The sequence below is a fragment of the Rhincodon typus genome, chromosome 9, assembly GCF_021869965.1.
Source record: "Rhincodon typus isolate 14 chromosome 9, sRhiTyp1.1, whole genome shotgun sequence".
NCBI classification, from domain to species: Eukaryota; Metazoa; Chordata; class Chondrichthyes; order Orectolobiformes; family Rhincodontidae; genus Rhincodon; species Rhincodon typus.
The window spans coordinates 10,047,326-10,069,379 of NC_063340.1; the positions used below are offsets into that span (position 1 = coordinate 10,047,326).

Below are 22,054 nucleotides of genomic sequence, written 5' to 3' on the forward strand. Positions count from 1 at the left end.
ACAGTAAAGCCAGATAGAAAAATACTTGTTTTATGCAAACCACTTTGTAGAATCGCTACATTGTGGAAGCAGGTCATTCGGCCCATCAAGTCCACACTGGCCCGCCAAAGAGCATTCCACCCAGACCCATCCCATCCCTGTAACCCTGCCTTTCCCATGGTCAGTCCTCTTGACCTGCACATCTGTGGACTGCGGGATAAAACTTGAGCACCCGGAGGAAATCCATGCAGGCACAGGGAGAATGTGCAAATCCACACAGTTGCCCAAGACTAGAATCAAACCAAGTCCCTGGCACTGTGAGGCAGCAGTGGTAACCACAAAGCCATCAAACCACCCCATTTTCTAAATGTAATTGTATCCATCAGTCTACAGACATTGTTGTGGTTGTTTTGTTTCAAAATTATTTGTTCTTTTCACAGGGCTTAGTTGTTACTGGTAAGGTGAACATTTGTTGCCGTTCCCTAATAGCCCTTGAACTGAGTGGCTTGTTTGGTCATTTCAAAGAGTAGTTAAATGTCAACCACATTACTGAGAGTCTGGAGTCAATGGGGCACTGACCAGACTGGGCAAGGATGGCAGATTTACTTCTCTCAGCTGAATCCATAACATCAAGAGAATTTAATGCCCAGGTGGCTAGCATCCCCCTCCCACATTGGGTGTTGGAGGAATCAGTTTGCAGTACAGGAACAGCATATACGAGGTTTGGAGTGTAACAGTAATGCTCAAAATACAGAAATTCACCAAAGATCATTAGTCAGGGAGATCTAACTAAACTTGCAAACCTCTTCAGTTAAATTGTTCACTGCTGAAGTATTCAAATCTCAAGACCCACATCTGAACAATGAGAAAACAGAAAGTCGGAAGGGAAATTAGCAGAAGGGAAAGAAAATGAGCATAGACAGCTAATTGGGTTGGGGTTAGGAAATCGTGGTGAAATGACTGGAAGAAGGCATGCAGTGGTGTTAGTGATGCGATGCAGCAACTCCCCAAAGATCCTTTGACAGCATCTTCCAAACCTTGAACCTTTACCATCTAGAATATCAAGAGTAGCAGATACATGAGAACACCACCTGCAAATTCCCTCCAAGCCACTCACCACCCTGACTTGGAAATATGTGGCTGGATCAAAATCCTGGAAATCACCCCTCCCCCAAATAGAATAGTGGGTCTACCTACACACGTGGACAGCAGCAGTTCAAGAACGCAGCTCACCAACACTTCAAAGTTAGCTAAGGATAGACAATAAACACTGGCCCTGGCAGCAATGTCTATCTTCTATGAGTGAATAAAAGGACATGATTAATGGGCTTTTTTAATGACAACTGGGATGGTTCTGTGGTTGCCATTACTGAGGCTAACTTTTAATTCCAGATTTTATGAATTGAATTTAAATTCAATCAGCTGCTATGGCAGAATTTGGACCTATTATCTTTGATTTTTAGATCACTCGTCCAGTGATTCTAACATGATGCAGCCATCTTCAAAATATGTACAGGTATATGCATTTTGTAGTCCTTGTGAAGCTAGATAAAATGTTTTCAAAGATTTGTTATAATGAGGACAGGTAGTGTAGGCAGCAATATTAGGATCTTTTGTGCCTAACTTGATGCAGTATAAGCCATTGTTGCATAAAATATAGCTCACTGGCAGTTTTTCAATTGACTTGCATATGATTGGGCTGGGATCTACAGTACAGTTGTAATGCCTATTTGAGGAACTCACCAGTCCTGATACATTTATCTTTCAAAGAAATAGTCAAGATAGGTCCTGAGGTGAATTATTTCAAGTTTGGAAAATTATCAGCAAATGAATAGTTTCCTATGTTAAATGGTCCTTCGTACCTCTTAAGCAGGGTACTATGTTATGTTGTGTTTCTGTAGCTGGTTAGCGTACCTGCCATTCAACATTAAATGTTGATCAGTTTCGAGCATTACAGTGTAGGGTTTAATCACCTGCCTTGCTATATACATATGTATCCAGTTTTATTCATTTTTCAAATAATGACGAATTGAGCTTTATATTGCAAATGATCATTTAGAATGTTAAACTTTATCTAACTTGAGAAGCTGGTAATGTATATAAACAGTTTAGTTGTCAGGCATACAATATTAGCACTGTCTATCGAGAACACTTTACATTAAAGCAGATAAATGATCATTTTAAAATTCATACATGTGCATAAAATTGATAAGTTCATTGTTTCCATTTATTTTATCAGGTTGCTGAATTTAACAAGAAGATCTCTTAACAAGTATTGCTCTGATAACATCGGAATTGTGGCTTCATTTATTCTATTAAAAGAAACCTTGTTTGGTTATCCCATAATTATGCTTGGTTGTGCTCTGCTGGGACTTTAAAATTGGTGCTAGTGAGAGAATAGCAGGATCCTGGTTTATTTATCAAAATATATGTTTATTACTTAGCCTTGAAATATTTTATTCTGGCCTGGTTAATCACAGCTGCTTTCGACATCCAAATCAATGACCAATATAGATGGATTATAGAGAAAACTGGATGCTTTCAAAAGGTGCTGCAGAATAATTGCTAAGAAAGCAGTTTCCAATGGAGTTTGTTTCATTAAAACTCTTAGCATATGCGTAATCCATGAGTCCTTTGCAGCCAAGACAAAGCATGGTTACATAACTCTTTCTTTTAAAATCATATCTCCAAAATTGCAATAATTTTGTTCAGAATTGACTAACAGGTGTGGGTGAAAAAGATAAGGCGAAATATAGCTTTACGTTGGATCAAAGAGGGAAGGTGATGGAATTGGTATTAATGTAAGAAAAAATAAAAGATATAAATCAATAATGCTGCATCATGTTTACATAAAGCTGAAAAACTGCTTTACTAAAATAAATTCATCTTCTAGCATCAACAATGAATTCTAAAGTCTATTTTTGTAAACTCTGGTATTACAGATAAAAGCAAAATTCAATTTTGATTAAAGTGTTGAATTTATTTGTGCAAAATTTATTCAGGACATCTGTAACTTTAAAAAAGAAATTGCAATGTAGTGATTCCATTATCTAAGCTCAGTTCAAAGGAACAGCCAAAAATTAGGCCCTTCTGAAATCTGAGCTCCATTTGCCACTCTAAATTAAGTTATGAATTCAATATCATTAATGACATAAACACAGTATTACTTAGAAGCAGTTTGTTCTTGCTGTGGGAATTTTTTTTCAGACCTAACTACCAGATAACATGACATTCTTTTTCTTGGCTGTTTTACTGAAAACATGTATTTAACTTTATCATATCTAATTTTTTTTTGTTATCCCAGAGTTTCCAAATATCACACAAAATCCTGGATTAACAAGGCAGTATAGCAGCCAACTTGTAACTTTTCTCATGCAATACTACAGATGGCTGTTTGAAGGCAGTAGAATTATCATGGGATGCCTGATTATCATTACTTCCATCTGCTGTGCAACTGTAACCAATCATGTTGCCAGTAATATTGCACCATGTTTAGACATTGTGGATTCAGGACTTGAATGCATGACCTAGTTTGACATGTCAGTGCAGTAATGCTTTGGAGGAGCATCTTTTTAGATGACATGTTAAACTGAGCCCCTAGCTGCCGGTTCAAGCAGTAACTGTACCTTGCCAAAAAATGGTAAAGGGAAGAAAGAGAATTGTGTTATGAACCCAACATTATTTGAAGGAAAATGTTTTTCAGTTATCCAGGTCAATATTCACCCCTCAACCAAGATCACCAAGAAAATGTTGATTAATCATTTGTTCATTTGCCTTTATATGCAAATTTGTTTGTCATATTTCCTACATAACAGCTGCAAATGTACTACAAAAATATATTAGCCATAAAGCACTTTGGGATGTCACAATGATGTGGTAAGGCACTGCATTATTAGATTCTTTCTATTTTTCCTGCCGCTTGTGAAAGTGCTTGCCTGCTTTTGTGTTTTGAGCTTGAGATCTATGTGGGAAATAATTCCATATTGTACCATTCTGTGATGCAGTGGTTTGGAATGTCAACACAAGACTTATCTCCTGGTGAATATTTATTAGCAAGAACATTTAATATTTTGTATCTGACATGGATGCATACTTTTTAAAAATAACCCAGACTGTACTATTTCAAGTACTTAGTGCAATGCACTACCAATAAAAGCCAAAATGATTTTCTTTGCAAACGCCCTTAAGTACATATTGCAAATATTCTTTCTGCAAAGTTGTCTCTTTATTCATGTTCCTGATTCAAGTATCTCTGCAACAAGATCAATTAATTCCATGATTTTATTTGATTTTATTGAACACTTTGAAACTAAAAAAAGACAGTTAAAAATGCAGTTTTGAAGTGATTTGAATTTTAGTTGCATAGAATATCCCACCAACCCTCAAGCTGTCCCCATAATAGAGGGTGGGCTAGCACCAAAATTGGCAGGCTTCTCGCAATGATCAAATAAATAATTGGCAGTTGATCTCGTTAAAAGCTGGGTTGACCCAAACAATATTCTGCCCTTGCCAAAATGCAGCTGATGTAGGCAGTCAGACAGGAGTGAGCAGACTGCTTTTAAAGACCTATGTGAACAAAGGTGGGAAGGAGAGGGACACCTCATTATGGGAGTGCCCATGCATGCACTGGTGTACTACCCCACCAAGATGCCATCCACTCTTCCTTCCAGCCTGATCAAACCTTAGTCCTACAGTCCATTCTCCTCCTCCCTAAGGTCTAGGCTCCCTGCCCACTTTAAACCCCCAGGAACTGCCCTCTCAGGAAGCCATAATCCTCTTTGAACCTTTTCTTCCATCCTGGAAGCAACCACCACAGAGCTCTGGCAGTGCCAGCACTGATAGAGCTGCTGGCCAATCAGTTTGGCTTGCAACTCTCGGGCAGGACATCTTCCCAAGTGAGAGGCAGATGTTACACAATTAGGCAATGTAGCCCACCCAGGTTGTTTATGGCTGCAGGCCCAGATACTTTCTGACAAATCAGCTCACTGCCAGCTTTCCATTTACACTCTTTTGTAATTTTTTGTGCTTTGAGTCTCAGAGCTCAAGTAATTGAAATATATTTTGAAGAAAATCACGAATACAGACAAAAGGTATACATTCCAACAAATATTGTTTGGTTTTACTGACCTTTGTTAGATTTCCCCACAATGGGATTCTGTTCCTTTTATTATTTTTCAGCAACCACCATGATTGTACAAATTGAACTCAATAGAATGGCTAGAACACTGGAGTCCATTCGATATATTGAGTCTGTGCCAATTAATTGCAAGAGCAATTTATGTAATCTCTATATACCCTATCTCTGCAATTATTTTGTTTCCTTTCAGATCAATTTCCTTTTGAAAGCCATCATTCAATCTGCCACCACCACTCTTAACAGTGCATTCAGATTGTAAATGCTCACTGATTAAAAAGCTCCTGCTCATGTTATCTTTGTTTCTTTTTGCTAGTCTCTTTAAATCTGCATCTTCTTATTCTCAACCCCTCCCTTGATGGAAACACCTCTATCAAACTTTCTCTCAGACTTCTTTCAGCCAACAACCCCAACTTCTTTAGAGTATTCATCTAACTGAAGTTCCTGTCCCTGAAATAATTCTCATAAATCCTTACTATCTCAAAGTCTTCATATTGTTTACTACTATTATTCACATGATGTGAATGTTTTAACGCAGAGAAGTTCTTGCAGTATTTTAAAATGCTTGCTGCTTATATAGTTACATGCTTACAAGTATGAGACATTATCTTACATTGTTTCTATAAACTTACTGTTTAAGTTAAACCAATCCTGTAACCTTAGCATGGCAGGGAAAAATATATTTCTAGATTATCTCAACTCTTTTCCCCACCTCATTCCCCTGTTCACCTGCATCTCTATACCTTCTTCAAACTTATTTTATCCATGACATCTGCCTCTTGCTGATTCAGTCCTATTCCTAGTAAGCTGTTAACTAATTAACCTCCTTCCTTGGCTATATAATAATTGACGTTGTAAATAGTTCCCTTTCCTGGAGCCCTTCCAAATGATGATCATGACCCTCTATTTCAAACATTTTACTTTCGATGTCTCTATATCACACCATCACCAACCCTTGAACGTTTCACCCCCAGATCTATGTTCCAAGACTTTCTCCTCTCATCCCTTGATACAGATTTCTGCCCCTCCCACAGCAACAAAGCAACTCTAACCAAAGTTATAAACTTTGTGCATTATTCTTCCTTGAATTGTGTGCAATCTTTAACATGGACACTCATCATCTAATACCTTTTTATTTTGACAAGCTTAGTTAGGCTACCTTCAGTTGTTTCCACTCCTGCCTGTCCAAAGCCAGAGTATCACTGTGAAAATCCCATCTTCCAATAGCTCAAGAATCCCTTGAGAATCCATCCTTAGACTCCTCCTGTTCCACAGACGCATGTTTGGTGATATCATCTATGGATATGAGATCAACTTCCATATATATGCTGATGACACTTTGTCTCTCTCTCTCGGTCTTTCCCTCTCTGTCTCTCTCTTTAACTTTCTGGTGCCCTTCACCAATGCTGTACTATTAGACTGCTTATCTGATATTGAGTCTTTTACTGTCTGTAATTTCCTCCGACTAAACATTGGTAAAAAGCATACTCACCAATTTTCACCACTGCCACAAAGTTCATACCCTTGCCGCCAGCTTCATCTTCTCCCTCGTCACAATCGCAGAGCAAATAAGAGCATATGAAAACTGGCAACACTATTTAAACTGGATTAAGCATTCAATTCTAGATCTTTGCTTTCACAAATATGACCTACTGACTGTGTGCCATTTTCTGTCTTTGTCTGAACCTCAGACCATCTGTCTTCACACTCAGCTATTACAATGCTCTCTTGGCCTGTCTCTGATTATTCACCTTCTGTGGAAAAAAAAACCCACATTTGTTCTTGGTTCCTGAATTTATATAACAAATTTAAAATTAACTTAATGTTTAAATCCACACAACGCTTTGCTTATCCCTAATTCTGCAACCTTCTGTAGTGCAATATTTGCCTTGTCCTGCCTGGAACTTTGTTTCTCAGATGACAGTCTCCTGAGCTTTTTCCAATTTGCACAACCATTAGCAGTTCTCCCTTCAGATTAGTTTTGCTACTGTAAAGGCACTATATATGGTCATTTCCAAAATTATATACTTTAGCGGATCATTTTGGTGTAATTTATCCAAAAATATGTGCAGTTAGAAATCAAGTTACAGAATCAATGTCTGATTATTTGTCTTTCATTTTGTTGCTATACTAGGTTATCTGGACCTAAAATTGAACTATGATTCAATTATGTTGTAAGGAATTAGGTTGATGTAAACAGAGGGAAATTATTTATAAGATCATTTATGTGGTGATGTGATTATACTTTTTGAACTATGAAGACTGCATTTAAAATTAAATCAGGTGTTTTTCTTTACAGAAAGATACATGAATCTGGTCAAGAGAAGAAACCACCATTTATTTACTGGAAAATGGTGCCACAAGTAGATAAGTCAGATAACGCAGCTGATCCTGTCACAGACATCGGTAGTAACAGACACGGTTGGGATAGACCAGAAGATAATGACTTGGTCACGAACATTAACAATTACAAGGAAACATGCCTTGAGAAAGAGCAACATAGCATATCTGATACAGAGATCAGATGCAGTAATAGCAATGGCATGGAAGAAGAGAAAGATAAAGGTCGCAAGATTGCACAAAATAGTTCACTAAATAAGAAAGAAGCTCATGTTAAGAATGAAGAAGATACTGGCGAGGATGAAACTGAAGACTTGGAAAATGATGATGATGATGACGATAATGACGGTGACACAGAGTGTGAAGTAGAAGCTGATGAAGAAAATAGTACAGACGATGAGGATGATAATAGTAAAGATGAAGACTATCCAAATGAGCATGATCCTGAACCAAACGATTCTGATGAGGACATTGATGTAAAGAAAGGCAGTAAGAGGGGAAGATTACGAAAATCAAATCACAACATTAAATGTGACAAATGTGATGATGAATTTAATTCAAGAAAGGATTATGTGGTTCACTGCAAAGATATTCACCAGTCATTACCAGGGAAAGTCTATCACTGTGAGATCTGTGGGAAGGCTTTTGCAACGCACAACAGTTGGAAAGAACATTGTGCTTGTGTTCACAGTGATGAAAGGCACTTTGCCTGCACTCTATGCAATGCAACTTTTAAGAGAAAAAGAGATGTGAGGACTCATTATGCACGGAAGCATGAAGGGCGTATTAAACGTCCACTATGTTCTGTTTGTGGGAAAATTCTGAGCTCACGAACAGCACTGGTATTTCACATGCGGACACACACTGGAGAGAAGCCTTATGAATGCTCCATTTGCCATTCTCGATTTGCCCAACCATCACAGCTGAAAATACACACAAGGTCATGTCCTTATATTTAGTTTCCATTTATCAACGTTTTTTCTACCTTACAGACATCCATCTGTACAAGGCATCCCTTTGTGAGAAAAAGGGCAAACAAGCTTTCCCATCTACAGAGTGTCTCCTCCTAGTTGTGTGGAGAAGCAAGCTTTTACTTCTGTTAAGTCTTCTGTCCTGGTTAGATGGGTAGGTGAGCAGACAGGCAGCTGTCTTCTCCACATTTGCATCAACATGAGTTAGAATTAGATAACATCTTGCTGCATCAGTATTGCCTGTTTGAATGTTTTTGCTATTCAACAACCTGTGCAAGAACTAATAAAGCTCATTACAGCCATTGGCAGGTGCTGTGTCACATCTCAGACAGTTCTGAGACTCACGGAACAAGTAGCTTAATCTGGACTGTATTTGACTTGTTTTTAAGCATGTTATTATAAATTTATAAAATGACAGATTAACTGCTGTAAAATAAATTTTCAGGTTAAAAACACATTATCAATTATTTTAAAAATGTAAATCCAGTGGAAGTGAATCTATTTGTCTACATAGTGTTTGTAATGTAATTTGTTGTTTGAACTTTCATAAAATTGCATGTTTTGAATCCAAAATAGTTTTAAAATTTATTTTATACAAATTTCAGGTCACACACTGGAGAGAGACCTTATATTTGTGAGGACTGTGGAGCCTGTTTCACCGATAAGGCTAAATTAAATGGTCATAAGAGAACACACACAGGTATGAAAATATTGAGAGTGTGTACTAAAATTATTGATGGAATAATCATGGCCAGGGTTGTGGAAAATTTCCTGATATCTCATCCAAAGTGCTGAAACAAAAGGTACTGCTGGCACAAAATAAATATTATAATTTATTGCTATATCTGTGTCAGTGATCTGGCAACCATATATCATATTTTCTAGGTGATCCACGCTGTACAATAACTAGTAACTATGTCCAGATTTAATGCTGCCATTGTATGCAGCATTAAGCAAAGACTGAACAACATAATATAAGAATAACATAAGAACCAGGAGCAGGAGTAGGCCATCTGGCCCTTCGAGCCTGCTCCGCCATTCAATAAGATCATGGCTGATCTTTTCATGGCCTCAGTTCTACTTACCCACTGTCTCACCATAACCATTAATTCCTTTACTATTGAAAAACTTTCTATCTTAGCTTTAATGAGGAAGCCTTAACTACTTCACAGGGCAGGGAATTCCACAGATTCACAGCCCTTTCGGTGAAGGAAGTTCTTCCTCAATTAAGTCCTAAATCTGGTTCCCTCTAATTTTGAGGCTATATCCTCTTGTTCTAGTTTCATCCACCAGTGGAAACAACCTCCCTGCTTCTGTCTTACCTATTCCCTACATAATTTTATATGTTCCATTTGCCTTCTTAATTACCTGTTGTACTTGCAAACCAACCTTCTACGATTTGTGCACAAGGACACTCAGGTCCCTCTACACAGCAGCATGCTGTAATTTTTTACCATTCAAGTAATAGTCCCTTTTATTGTTATTTCCACCAAAATGGATGACTTCACATTCATCAACATTGAATTCCATCTGCCAGACCTTCTACCACTCATCTTAGTGTCATCCGCAAACTTTGACACACTACACATGGTCCCCAACTCCAAATCATCTGTGTAAATTATAAACAATTGCAGTCCCAGCACTGATCCCTGAGGCACACCACTCGTCACTGTTCGCCAACTAGAAAGGAACTCATTTATCCTCACTCTTTGTTTCCAGATGGTTAACTAATCCTCGATCCATGCCAATACATTGCCTGCACTTTTAACTTATGCAGCAGCCTTTTGTGCGGCACCTTGTCAAATGCCTTTTGGAAATCCAGATACACCACATCTACTGGGTCCCCATTGTCCACCGTGCTCATAATGTCTTCATAGAATTCCAACAAATGCTCAAGCAGGGCCTGCCTTTCATGAACCTATGCTGCATCTGCCCAATGGGGCAATTTCTATCTAAATGTCTTGCTATTTCTTCCTTGATGATAGATTCAAATATTTTCCCCACTACAGAAGTTAAGCTAACCACCTGATAATTCCCCATCTTTTGTCTACCTCCTTTTTTTGAACAATGGCGTCACATTGGCTGTTTTCCAATCTGCAGGAACTGGAAATTACCAGAAGTGCATTTGCTATCACTTCCACCATCTCTTTTAGTACCCTGGGATGCATTCCAAAACGGCTAGGAGACTTATCTACCTTTAGCTCCATTAGCTTGCCCGACACTACTTTCTTTTGTGATAATGATTGTGTCTAGGTCCTCGCCTACCTTAGTCTCTTTAGCATCAATTACTGGCAAGTTATCTGTGTCCTCCTCTGTGAAGACCGACACAAAATATCTGTTCAATGCCTCAGCTATTTCCTGTTATTAAATCCCCCTTGTCATCCTCTAAAGGCCCAATGTTTACCTCTTTTTTATATATTTATAGAAATGTTTGCTATCTGAACTACACATTGTGAGCACTAAAGTTATGTTTTGCCTAGTTCCTATAAGCTGTTAACTTTTAAACTGTAGGAAATGATTTTATTTAATTATTGAGCTGAAACTACCGGTTGAATTTTAAAAGACCGAATAATAGCATTTCAGTGACTGAAACAGCAGTTTCCATGACGTCCGAGCATTTGTGTGACTATACCTTACAACTTCCAGAGCAAGTCAAAATACAGTTAGGATGTCAAGAAGAACTTAGCAAAGACAATCACCTTAAAATAGTATGAATGACTGCAATTTCTGCCCTATTCAAAAACATTCAGACAGCTATTAGTATATACAACTGAGTGGGGAGCAAGCCATTGGACAAAATCACTTTGGATAATGGGCTTTTACTAAGAACGAACTTGTCCAAAAGTATTCAAATTATGTCTAAGCCATACTTCTGGAAATAATTTGCTATAACCATTTTTTGTAGTAATTGGTCAGTTGATGAAAGCATCATGTGATGAGCAACTAACCCTATTTGTGTCTAGGAAGACACCGGAAAAGTAGGAGCATGTTTGTGGGAACACTATATTTCATTCATTCCATCCATCCTGCAAGCTCAAGCCCTATCTGCTCTTTGGTCATGCACTTGCTGGAGGCAGCATTTTAAGAATCAATCCAGCAGCCATAAGCTCTAGAAGAAAAGACATAAATTGTCTAATGGCATCTTTATGTTGTATCAATGCTAAATCCAGAGGGACCATTGAGCCCAGCTTGAAACCTGGTCAAACTACAAGATCCGTTATAACACTGATCTTTACTGGATTTTTTTTAAAATACAGAACTACTTAACCTATGCCCACACTTTAAAGTTTATGTGTGTGTGTGTGGTGTGTGTTTCTGTGAACTCACAAATCTACGTGTGTACAGAGCAGTTAATTTTTTATTTAGACTAAGTGCTAAGTACAATACATACATAGTCTCTTTTATTTTTAGAACCCTTTGAAGAAACCCTGTCCCTAAGTGCCTTTTACAGTCACAGCACATAAAAAGTTAAATGCTTACTGATTTAGCAAGCATTCTCTTTAAAGAAGAAACCTGTTACAGTCAGATGCAGAATGGGTAAAGAGGGAAGCCTTTCAGCCCTTCCTCCTCTGGTCTTATGATTGCATTGTACAATGCTATAATTTGAAACTGAAAATAATTTAACATTAGCGAAGTGACCACAGTTGTTCCCTTGCTACATTCTCTACTACATTTGTTAAGTATACTTGACCTAACAATCTGATTTTTAGGTTATAGCTATAGCTCAATCTTATATGTTACTGATTATACTATAATTGTGACAATATCAGTCTATTCTCAAAAGAAAAGAACTCATACAGTCAAGAAGGAAGATTACTCTGCAAGAGACAAGGTCTGTTCTGTACTCATTTCCAAAGATGTTTTTTGTTTTATGAAGATTCACTTATAGATTTTTTTTAATGTAAGCTCCTAACCTATGTTCCTGAACCATGTAGGAAATTATCTCTTCTTGCTTTCCACTGCTGATCAAAATGTCTAAAGTATGACCTTCAGAAGTACTATATAAAGGTACACTGGAGAAAGTCAAACTTCTTTTCATTCTGCTCAAATGGCTTAGTTAATTAGGTTAGTGAATCATACAGACCAGGAAAAAGAATGTTAACAATATTTTATATTACAGGGGAGCGCCTTTTCGGATGTGATGTATGTGGGAAACATTTTGCCACTAATGAGTACTTGAAATGTCACAAGCGTTGTCACCTGGGTGCCAAACCTTATAAATGTGATGTTTGTGGGAAAACCTTTGGGCTGAGAGCCTCCTTGGCCCAGCACAGCAATATACATGCAGGTGTGTAACAGTTCTATTATAGACCATTAATCTATATTTCAAATTTATACAGTACATAGGTTATAATATGGTTTACATTCTGGAATAGAACATACTGAAATAATTTTTGAGTAAAGTTATCAAAAATGTATTACTTGTTTTTAACTTGTCTCTGAAGTGTAACATATTGTTAAAGAACTAGCCAAAATGGTCATGTCAGGAAAAAGCATGTTTGATTCACTGTTTAATGTTCACAGTGCGATATATTCCGTTCATAAAATACTGATGTTGTAATTGTCTGCATTTGTCATTACCTCTGATGCTGAGCATCAATATTTAAGTTTGAAAGGTCTGTGACGTTATTTAAAATATTGATGTTAAGTTAAGCACTTAATTCTGTAAACAGCTAGCTCTTTATTAAACGTTACAAATGACAGATTTTGTCTTGTGGAATGAGACACTTCCTAAACACCAGTCTTCCTTCAACAAAACGAGGTGCTTAATTAACAGCAATCAGACGCTGAAGCCTCAGTTGTTAGGAGAATTTCATACAGAGAATGAGCTCACTTGGTCAGTAATTTATAATAAATTCTGAAAATAACAATGGAGTGAATAGATTTAAGCAGTATATTTTGAAATATAGGACAGATGATTTTAAGGTGCTCATTAACAAATTTTGCATGTATACCAAGTAAGCACACTGGACAAGTTTAAAAATGTAAAAATTGTGCCCAACATATACAATAATAAATGAAGAAATCTTTGAAGGATGACTTAATACAGTGATGAGGGTCTGAATTACTTCACCTGACCACAAAGGACTTGATTGATTTATATTAATGATTGCATATTTACACATTTAGGCACAGTCCTAATAATTGAAAGTGGCAATGCTTTATTGTCTCTCTACCTTTCAGTATTATTCCTTGAATCTTGTAATTTTCCACAGAAACACGTCCATATTTTTGTGAACAGTGTGGAAAGGCTTTTACCCAGCAAGGAGCACTTCGACGTCACCAACGAATTCACACAGGGGAGAAGCCTTATAAATGCAAGGCTTGTGAACGAACTTTCACAGACATGTCCACTTTGAGAAGACACGTTTCTGTAAGGGCTCCTTAACTTGTGCATTTCAAATTTTTTTGTGTTTTTTGCCTATTGAAAAATGTATTTTGGAATCATACTGTTAACAATTATCACTTAATAAAGGCTCTCATCCCCACAAATAAGAATACATTCTTGATATATATCATTATAGTAGGTAAAATATGCCTGTATTGTATGATGGATTGATATTTCTCTTGTCTTTTTCACAAGTTGAACATTTGTGCAGTTATTTAATTGAAGAAAAATTATCTTCCTTTTTATATTTAAGAATGACAGCATACTCCTGTATAAATATTCAGTTTTACCACGTAATGGAGTTAGCTGTTTTGAGCATGCCACAAGATTTCCGTCACTACTGATTCTGAACTGCAACCTAACCTTTACATTTTATGTTCTCACCTCAGCTATTTCTGCTCGTACGGCCCTCATTACAACTTTCTTAAGCCCAAGGACCAGAACTTGAAATGATATCACAAATAGCCATCCAACACAGAAATCTGAACACAAAACTGGTTAAACTATAAAAAACACTACCTTGTCCTACCCTTGTCTACTAAAACTGTTCACCATTTCAGATTTATCCATGAAAACAAATATAACCTCTGGTTCTTTTCTCAACTTCAAACCATCTTAAACTCTTCTATCTCTCCTCCACCCACATCTCCAAAGTTAACTACAAGGAGCTCATGAACTTCTCTGTCACTGATACCACCAGATTAACTGCCTCTACTATTTCCCTCCCTTCTATTAATCCAACAGGCAAACCTTCTTCTGAAGTTCCCTGTTGTCCCGGCCCTAAAATCCCATCTCTCTCTCGTTTCTCATCAAGCTCTGTATGTGTCTCATCCAAATTCATGTTGTCCATGTGACCCATCTCCTGCTCTGTTAAACTTATTTCCATTAAACCTAACACCCAGCATCCACTCATGGTCCCCATGTTAGCCAATATTATAAACAGATGCTGTCTCTCCTTTAAATCTGGTGTCAGCATCTGTTTCCTCAAAAGCCCAAGCCATGACACCACTCTCCTTGCAAAACACCCTTTTATCTAAAGTTCTTGAACATGTTACATGGTGGAATTTCATATTTGAATTCATGCATGTTTCTGCATTTCCTACATGACTGGAACAGCTCTTTTCACAGTACAAATGACATAATTTGTGACGATGATAAAGAATAAATAGGAACGTAGGGAACAGGAGTAGGTCATTCAGCCCTTGAGCCTATTTAGCCATTCACAGAGATCACGGCTGATCTTTGGCCTAACTCTATATACCTGCCTCTGGCCCATATCCCTTAATACCTTTGCGCAAATAAATTTATCTGATTTAAAATTAACAACTGATCTATTAACAATTGCCATTTGTGGAAGAGAGTCCCAAACCTCTACCATCCTTTTGTGTATAGAAATGTTTCCTAACATCTCTCCTGTACAGGCTGGCCCTAATTTTTAGATTATGCCCTCTAGTTCTAGAATCCCCAACCAGTGGAAATAGGATATATAAACTATCTCTTCTTGTTAATATCTGAAGACTGCAATCAAATCACCCCTTAACCTTCTAAATTATAGAGAAAACAGGCCTAATTTATATAATCTCTCATCATAACTTAACCCCCTTATTAACATACATTGTACTCCCTCCAAGGTTAATATATCCTTTCTAAGGTGTGGTGCCCAGATCCACTCTCAGTACTCCAAGTGGGGTCAAACCAGGGTTTTGTCCAGCTGCAGCATAGCTTCTGCATCCTCAGGCTTCAGTCCTCTGGATATAAATGCCAGCATTCCATTAGCCGCCTTGACTACTTCTCCACCTGCAGCAGCCTTTGACAAAGTTGACCACACCATCCTCTTCCAGTTTCTCCCCACCGTTGTCCAGCTGTGTAGAGCTGCTTTCATCTATCTGCCAAACTGTAGCCAGATTATCACCTTAAATGGGTTCCCTTCCCACTCTCACATCATTGCCTCCGGTGATCTATCCTTTGGCATGCTCCTATTTCTCATCTATATGCTGCCATTTAGTGACATGACCAAAACCACAACATTAGGTTTTACATATACGCTGACAAAAAAAAGTTACCTTCCCACTACCTTTGTTGACTTCTCGAGTGTTGCTAAAGACTAAACCAATTTATTTGGTCCCCAAAAATGAGCTTCCAAACACCTGATTGGTTCGTCACTATGGCCGCCTATTTCCTCGATAGCATTGTCGAACCTTGTCCATGTCCCAGATCATCTGCTGCTGAGATACTCATCCATGCTTCTGTTTCTTGTAGACTTGACTATTTCAATGCATCCTGGCTTGCATACAACATTCTTCCTTCTATAAATTTGAGGTTGTCCAAACTTTGCTGCCTTAGTCTTAACTCATACAAATTTCCATTTGTCAGTCAGCTGGGTTAGCTGACTGACATTGGCTTCTGATCAAGTGATGTCTTGATTCTAAAATCTTTATCTCTGTTTTCAAATCTCACCATGGCCTCATCCTTCTATCTCTGTAATTTCCTACAGCACTCCAAGATTTCTGTACTCATGTAATTTTGTCCTTTTCAGCATCTCCAGTTTTAATTGCTCCACCATTGTTGGCTATGCCTTCAGTTGCCTGGGCCTCTTTTAAGACAGTCCTTAAAACCAGCCTGTCTTGTCTGAGATGTTTGTTCTTTATGTAGCTCAGTATCATGTTTTGTGTCATAAATTGGTGCTGCCAAGTGCCTTGGAATGTTGTGTTTCATTAAAGTAACCACGCAATTCTTTAGTCATCGTTTTTAAATTCTGTGGCTACAGTTCAATAGTTTCAGGACATTGTTTTGTATCAGCTATATAGAAAGATAAGAGCATTAAGAACAGTAATTTGAATATACCTTGTCAGTCCTGATACTGACTTAAAAATGATTACGCCAAAAAATTTGATCTTCAGAGGTATGCTATCAAAATTCGGTCCGAGGACACATTCAGAAGATCTCTGAATAATGTAGACTGGGGTTCAATGGATATGGCCTGTATCTAAAACTTTTAAGATTGTAGCTGGTAGGAAACACGACACAGGTAATTTGCAATTCATCTGTTCATAAATGGATATCAATACCTTCCCTTGTAAAAGACCAATTACAAGGGAGAGGGGATTGATGGGGGATGAACTCTGTTGTGTCTGTTGTTTCTGGTTCCAACTGTCAAAATATTGAGAGAGGTAGAGAAAGCTCAGGATCACTTTCTTTCATACGAGGATGCTAACTTTCCAGATTCAGTCCTGTCCTCACTTGGCATCCACACATTCACCAGGTGCCATGAATAACAGTAAGGTGAGGTAACTCTAAGTTTTTTTTTCACGTCAAATGCAATAAAGGTAAACCTTTCACTTGGCTTGCTTTCATTGAGAATTCCTGTCACATCACCAACTGGCTGGTTTTAACGTGTGGATCTGCTGGGTTTAGTACTGGCAGGCTATTTCTCTATAAGGGCCATTCAGCTTAGCTGAATCCCATTCAGACTTTGAAGTTCTGCATTTACAAGTTTCAGGAGCAGAAATCAAGCTTACAATCTTACTCACCGAGGATACCAAAGATGATTGTGCAACTAGACTATGTTTTATTGCATGTTCAATTAATTCAGTGCATACCACGCGTTAAAGATAGGAACATTAGAACCAGGAGCAGGCAATTTAGCCCCTTGAGCCTGCTCTGTCATTTAATACAATCTTGGCTGATCTCATCTCGGCCTCAACTTCACTTTCCTGCCCACTCTCCATAACACTTCAGCCCATTACTAATTAAAAATCTGTCTGTCTGTCTCCTTAAATTTACTCAATGTCCCAGCATCCACTATTCTGGGGTAGTGAATTTCACAGATTCACAACCCTTTGAGAGAAGTAATTTCTAATCTATGTTTTAAATCTGCTACACCTTATCCTAAAACTGTGACCTCTCATTCTAGATTGCCCGCATCAAGAAACAACCTTCTTATGTCTACTTTGACAATTCCCATCAGCATCTTATATACCTCAATTAGATCTCCTCACATTCTTCTAAACTCTAGAAAGTGTAGGCTTAAACTGCTCAATCTTCTTTCATAAGACAAACCCACATCTCTGGAATCAATCTAGTGAACCTCCACTGAACAGCCTCTAATGCAACTACAGCCCTCCTCAAGCAAGGGGACCAAAACTGTTTGCAGTACTCCAGGTATGGTCTGGCTAATGCCTTGTGAAGTTGCAGCAACACCTCTCTACTTATATACTCTATTTCTTTAGCAATAAATGCCAAAATTTCTGCTGTATTTCGTACTGTTTTTTCTGTGATTTGAACTTAGGACCTTCTTGTCTGACTTTTCAGGCCACCAGACAATACTTTTGGTCATCATTTTGTGTATTCTGAAAACCATTACTCTTCTATACATGTATATTGTATGCTATCTCATTCCTGCTCATGTTTTCTATATAAAAACAAAAGGTTGCTCTTAAATAATAAGTGCTAAATATTTGCTATGCGTTTATCCAGCAGATTAATGGGTAAATTCATTTTTTTGTTCACCTTTTACTGTTAGGTTCATGACCGAAGTGCTCACTGGCGATCATACTTGATTGATCTTACCTCAAAGAAAGATCATAATTGGTCAAAAATTGAAACTTTAGCAGACGTTTGCCTTTCTGATGACCCTGTACCTGTGAGCTGGATGAATATTCGGACTGAACAATCAGTGGAAGGAATACAACCTGGTCATTGACCAATGTTACTAAAACAGATGAACATAACACAGTATGTATTTACAATGAAAAATAGGTATATTTTTGTTTATAATGCACCGTGTAGTAATAGTTCAATCATACATACCACATTCACAGCTTCAGTTTGTCAAATGTACAGTAATCACCTAGATTTTCATTTCTCAGGGCTTTTATTGTGCATCTGTTGAATTGTCCGAGTTTAGTCCAGTGATACAAACCTGAAATATCTAAGTGTTTCATTTTGATTTGGTGGTAGTGAAGTATGGGTAATCATTGTCAGACACATGATTTATTTCCTACAGTTACAGTCAATATTTAGTACTTTGCTTTTGGAGATCAGCATATCAACATCTTGTATTACAGAAATTAATTGTTTTCATCAATACCATCGTTTTCTTCTTTATATTAACTTTAAAATTCTAAAATTAAGAATTCTATATGTCAAAAAAGCAGTTTGCTTCATTGACACAATAAACAAAAATACACCTACAGTTTAAATCTTACACAGTTGAATTGTTTTAATCACTTCAGTGGCAAAATTCCAAAATGTAACTCTACACTTGTTTGACATCTTATAAATAATCTCATCTGATGTGTATTTGAAAATATATTTTTATTTCTTGTAATACTAGAGACTTGTAATTATTAAACATTTTCTGTGAAGATGGCTATTTGCATCACAGCTTGTATCCCTAAATTAATTTAAAATATATTTTATGTATTTAAATGCAATGGTGTAACTCCTCAAATATTTAATAATTCTGAACTCCGGAAGTTCAGAATAATTTGATTAATGACATAAATTGCCAAGGAATATTGCTATGCCTTGCTATAGTTAGAATCAGACGTGTAGTGTGGTATTATGGTAGGTGAATGGTTTGTAAGTAGAGAAGCAAAATGCCAAAAAGAAACATTGTAATTTGATCAAAATAGGTCTTCACAAGGTATCCAACTTTGTTACTTTTTGTAGATCTAGTGTTGATCAATTTTTCAATGTTGTTATACCGAAATGTGAAGATTGAATGTTCTTTTCCTCCGCTGATCAAATCTACAGTTGCATATTTCGGAACATACTACACCCCTGATCATATGAGGACTGGCTGCAATTTTCTAGTGTGCAATGAGAACTCATAGTAGTCATGTATTTACTCAGTACCTAAAGGGACTACAATGTCTGGTTTGCCAATAATGTCATATCACTGCATTATAAAGTCCTGTAGTAAGGGTCACTACTATATGATGTAATGTTACTGATCTTTTGTGTATTGTGTTCTGTTTATTTTCTTGTATGGTCATTTGGAGAGAACATCTGCAGTGGTACAAAATTACTTTTACAAGACTTCCATTGTAATTTAAGGATGCGTTCATTGATTCTAATGTGTTAAATATACCATGATGGTATATTTCAATACATTTGACTTTGAATCGTTAATAGGGATGTCACATTGAAAATTTCAGTGCAATAATCATTGCAAAACACATAATTGTTAATCTATTAAAGTAGCAGAATGAAATCAAGAAATATTAAACTGTGTTTTAATTCAAACAAATTTTTAAAAGTGTGTTTTTAATTTGTTTTATTTTAGTAAGGCAACAGCATATGAACATTTCTTTTAATACCCAGCTTCACAATTCTTCATTAATGAAACTAACCTTTTACAATTAATGAAAAGTTCTATACTTCTACAATTTTTTAAAAAATCTATTATTGGAATTTTCACTAAAAGTAATGGTGAGGGTGTAACTGAATAAGATCAAACAAAAACAAGGGTGGGAGAGGAGCCCAATACTGATGCTGTCTCATAAACATACAACAGCAAGTCTTGCAACTCAACAGAGCAGAATACAACGCCACCCATTACATAGTAGCCTTGGGCACTATCAACGATCATGGTTGGTGGTGGAAAATAAATTAGTAGTCAAGACAATATTAGAACAGAAGGTCTTGCTTGTCAGACTTTCCAACATTTTCTAATCACTTTTTATTTGCTAGCTTGTTCCCAGGCAGAGAAGTCAGAGGTTGCTCCTGTTCAACAAGAGGACACAAAAATATGTTTAGCACAATAATTCAGGTGATCCTTTGGAAATAATATCAAAATCATACTAAGATGGAGCTTGTCAGATTCAGAAAGAACTGGCATAACAATCTGTGTTCATTCTTTATCACATGTAATGACACATATTCTCATAAAATGTATTGAAAGTGGTACAATCTTTTTCTCTTAGTTCACATAATAATTGTGAACCAAACACCAAATTCTAACTTCCTGCCTCCCAATCCGCAAGTACTCTACCCAACTTTGCAACAATTCTGAGACTGTGCCCTCGGTTTGTAGTCTGTCCTACTTGTAGGACCATCTCCAGATCCACTCTATCCAGACCTCTCAGTATTCTGCAAAGTTTCAATCAGAGACCCCCTATTCCTTCTAAACTCTGATTTCAGACCCAGAGTCTTCAACTGCTCCTCATATGACAAGCCCTTCATTCACAGGATCATTCTTGTGAACCTCCTCTGGGCCCTTTCCAATGCCAGAATATCTTTCCTTTGACACAGGGTCGAAAGCTGCTCACAGTATTCCAAATGCAGTCTGGCTAGTGCCTTATATAGCCTCAGCAGTACATCCTTGCTGTCATATTTTAGCCCTTTTGAAATGAATACAAATATTGTGTTCCTCACTGCCAGCTGAACTTGCATGTTAACTTTAAGAGTTAAGGACTCCCAAGTTCGTTTGCACTTCAGATTTACAAAGTCTTTACAAAATGCATAACCTCACACTTTCTCACACTGTATTCCATTTGCCACTTCTTTGCCCGCTCTCCTAGCCTGTCCAAGTTCTTCTGCAGCCACCTGCTTCCCCAACACTACCTGTTGCTCTGCCGATCTTTGTGTTATCTGCAAACTTAGCAACAATGCTGTCAATTCTTTCGTCCAAATAATTAATGTATAACGTGAATTGTTGTGGTACCAACACTGACCCCTGCAAAGTCCAATAGTCACAGGCCGCCATTCCTGTAAAAGACACCTTTATCCCCACTGCCTGTCTTCTGCCAGTCAGCCAATCTTCTTTCCTTGCCAGTACCTTGTCCCTAATACTACGTGCTCTTATTTAGCAGCCTCCTGTTTGGCACCTTGTCAAAGGCTTTCTGGAAATCCAAATAGATCATGTCCACTGGCTCTCCTTTGCCCAACTTGCCCGTTACCTCCTCAAAAAATCCTGACAGGTTTGTCAGTTATAACCTTCCCCTGATGAGGCCATGCTGCCTCAACCCTATTTTACCATGCACTTCTAAATACTCCACAATCTCATTCTTAATAGTGGACTCTAAAATCTTACTTACAACTGAGTTCGGGATAATTGGCTTATAATTTTCCATCTTCTGCCTCCCTCCCTTCTGAAATAGGTGTGTTACATTAGCCATTTTCCAGTCCTGTGGAAACTTTCTTAACTCCAGTGATTCCTGAAAGATAACCACCAATGCCTCCACAATCTCCTTGGCTATCTCCTTCCGAACTCTAGGGTGCAGACCATCTGATCCA

At 37.5% G+C, this 22,054-nt stretch overlaps 2 protein-coding genes across 2 annotated transcripts in view; both read left to right on the forward strand.

Moving 5' to 3' along the window:
- The window catches only part of fermt1 (FERM domain containing kindlin 1), a 76,877-nt gene extending 74,629 nt beyond the window's left edge, over positions 1 to 2,248 (forward strand). The window contains exons 8-10 of the mRNA XM_048600902.1: positions 420 to 435; positions 1,443 to 1,495; positions 2,219 to 2,248. Coding sequence (XP_048456859.1) covers positions 420 to 435; positions 1,443 to 1,495; positions 2,219 to 2,248 — 99 coding nt within the window. The remainder of the gene's footprint in view (positions 1 to 419; positions 436 to 1,442; positions 1,496 to 2,218) is intronic.
- A 5,120-nt stretch (positions 2,249 to 7,368) lies between these two features.
- On the forward strand, positions 7,369 to 20,064 carry gzf2 (GDNF inducible zinc finger protein 2). The gene is made up of 5 exons (XM_048600903.1): positions 7,369 to 8,393; positions 9,030 to 9,124; positions 12,545 to 12,712; positions 13,641 to 13,798; positions 18,336 to 20,064. Exons 1-5 carry the CDS (start codon positions 7,369 to 7,371, stop codon positions 18,513 to 18,515), a joined length of 1,626 nt encoding a protein of 541 aa, XP_048456860.1. The 3' UTR covers positions 18,516 to 20,064.
- The last annotated feature ends 1,990 nt before the right edge of the window (positions 20,065 to 22,054 follow it).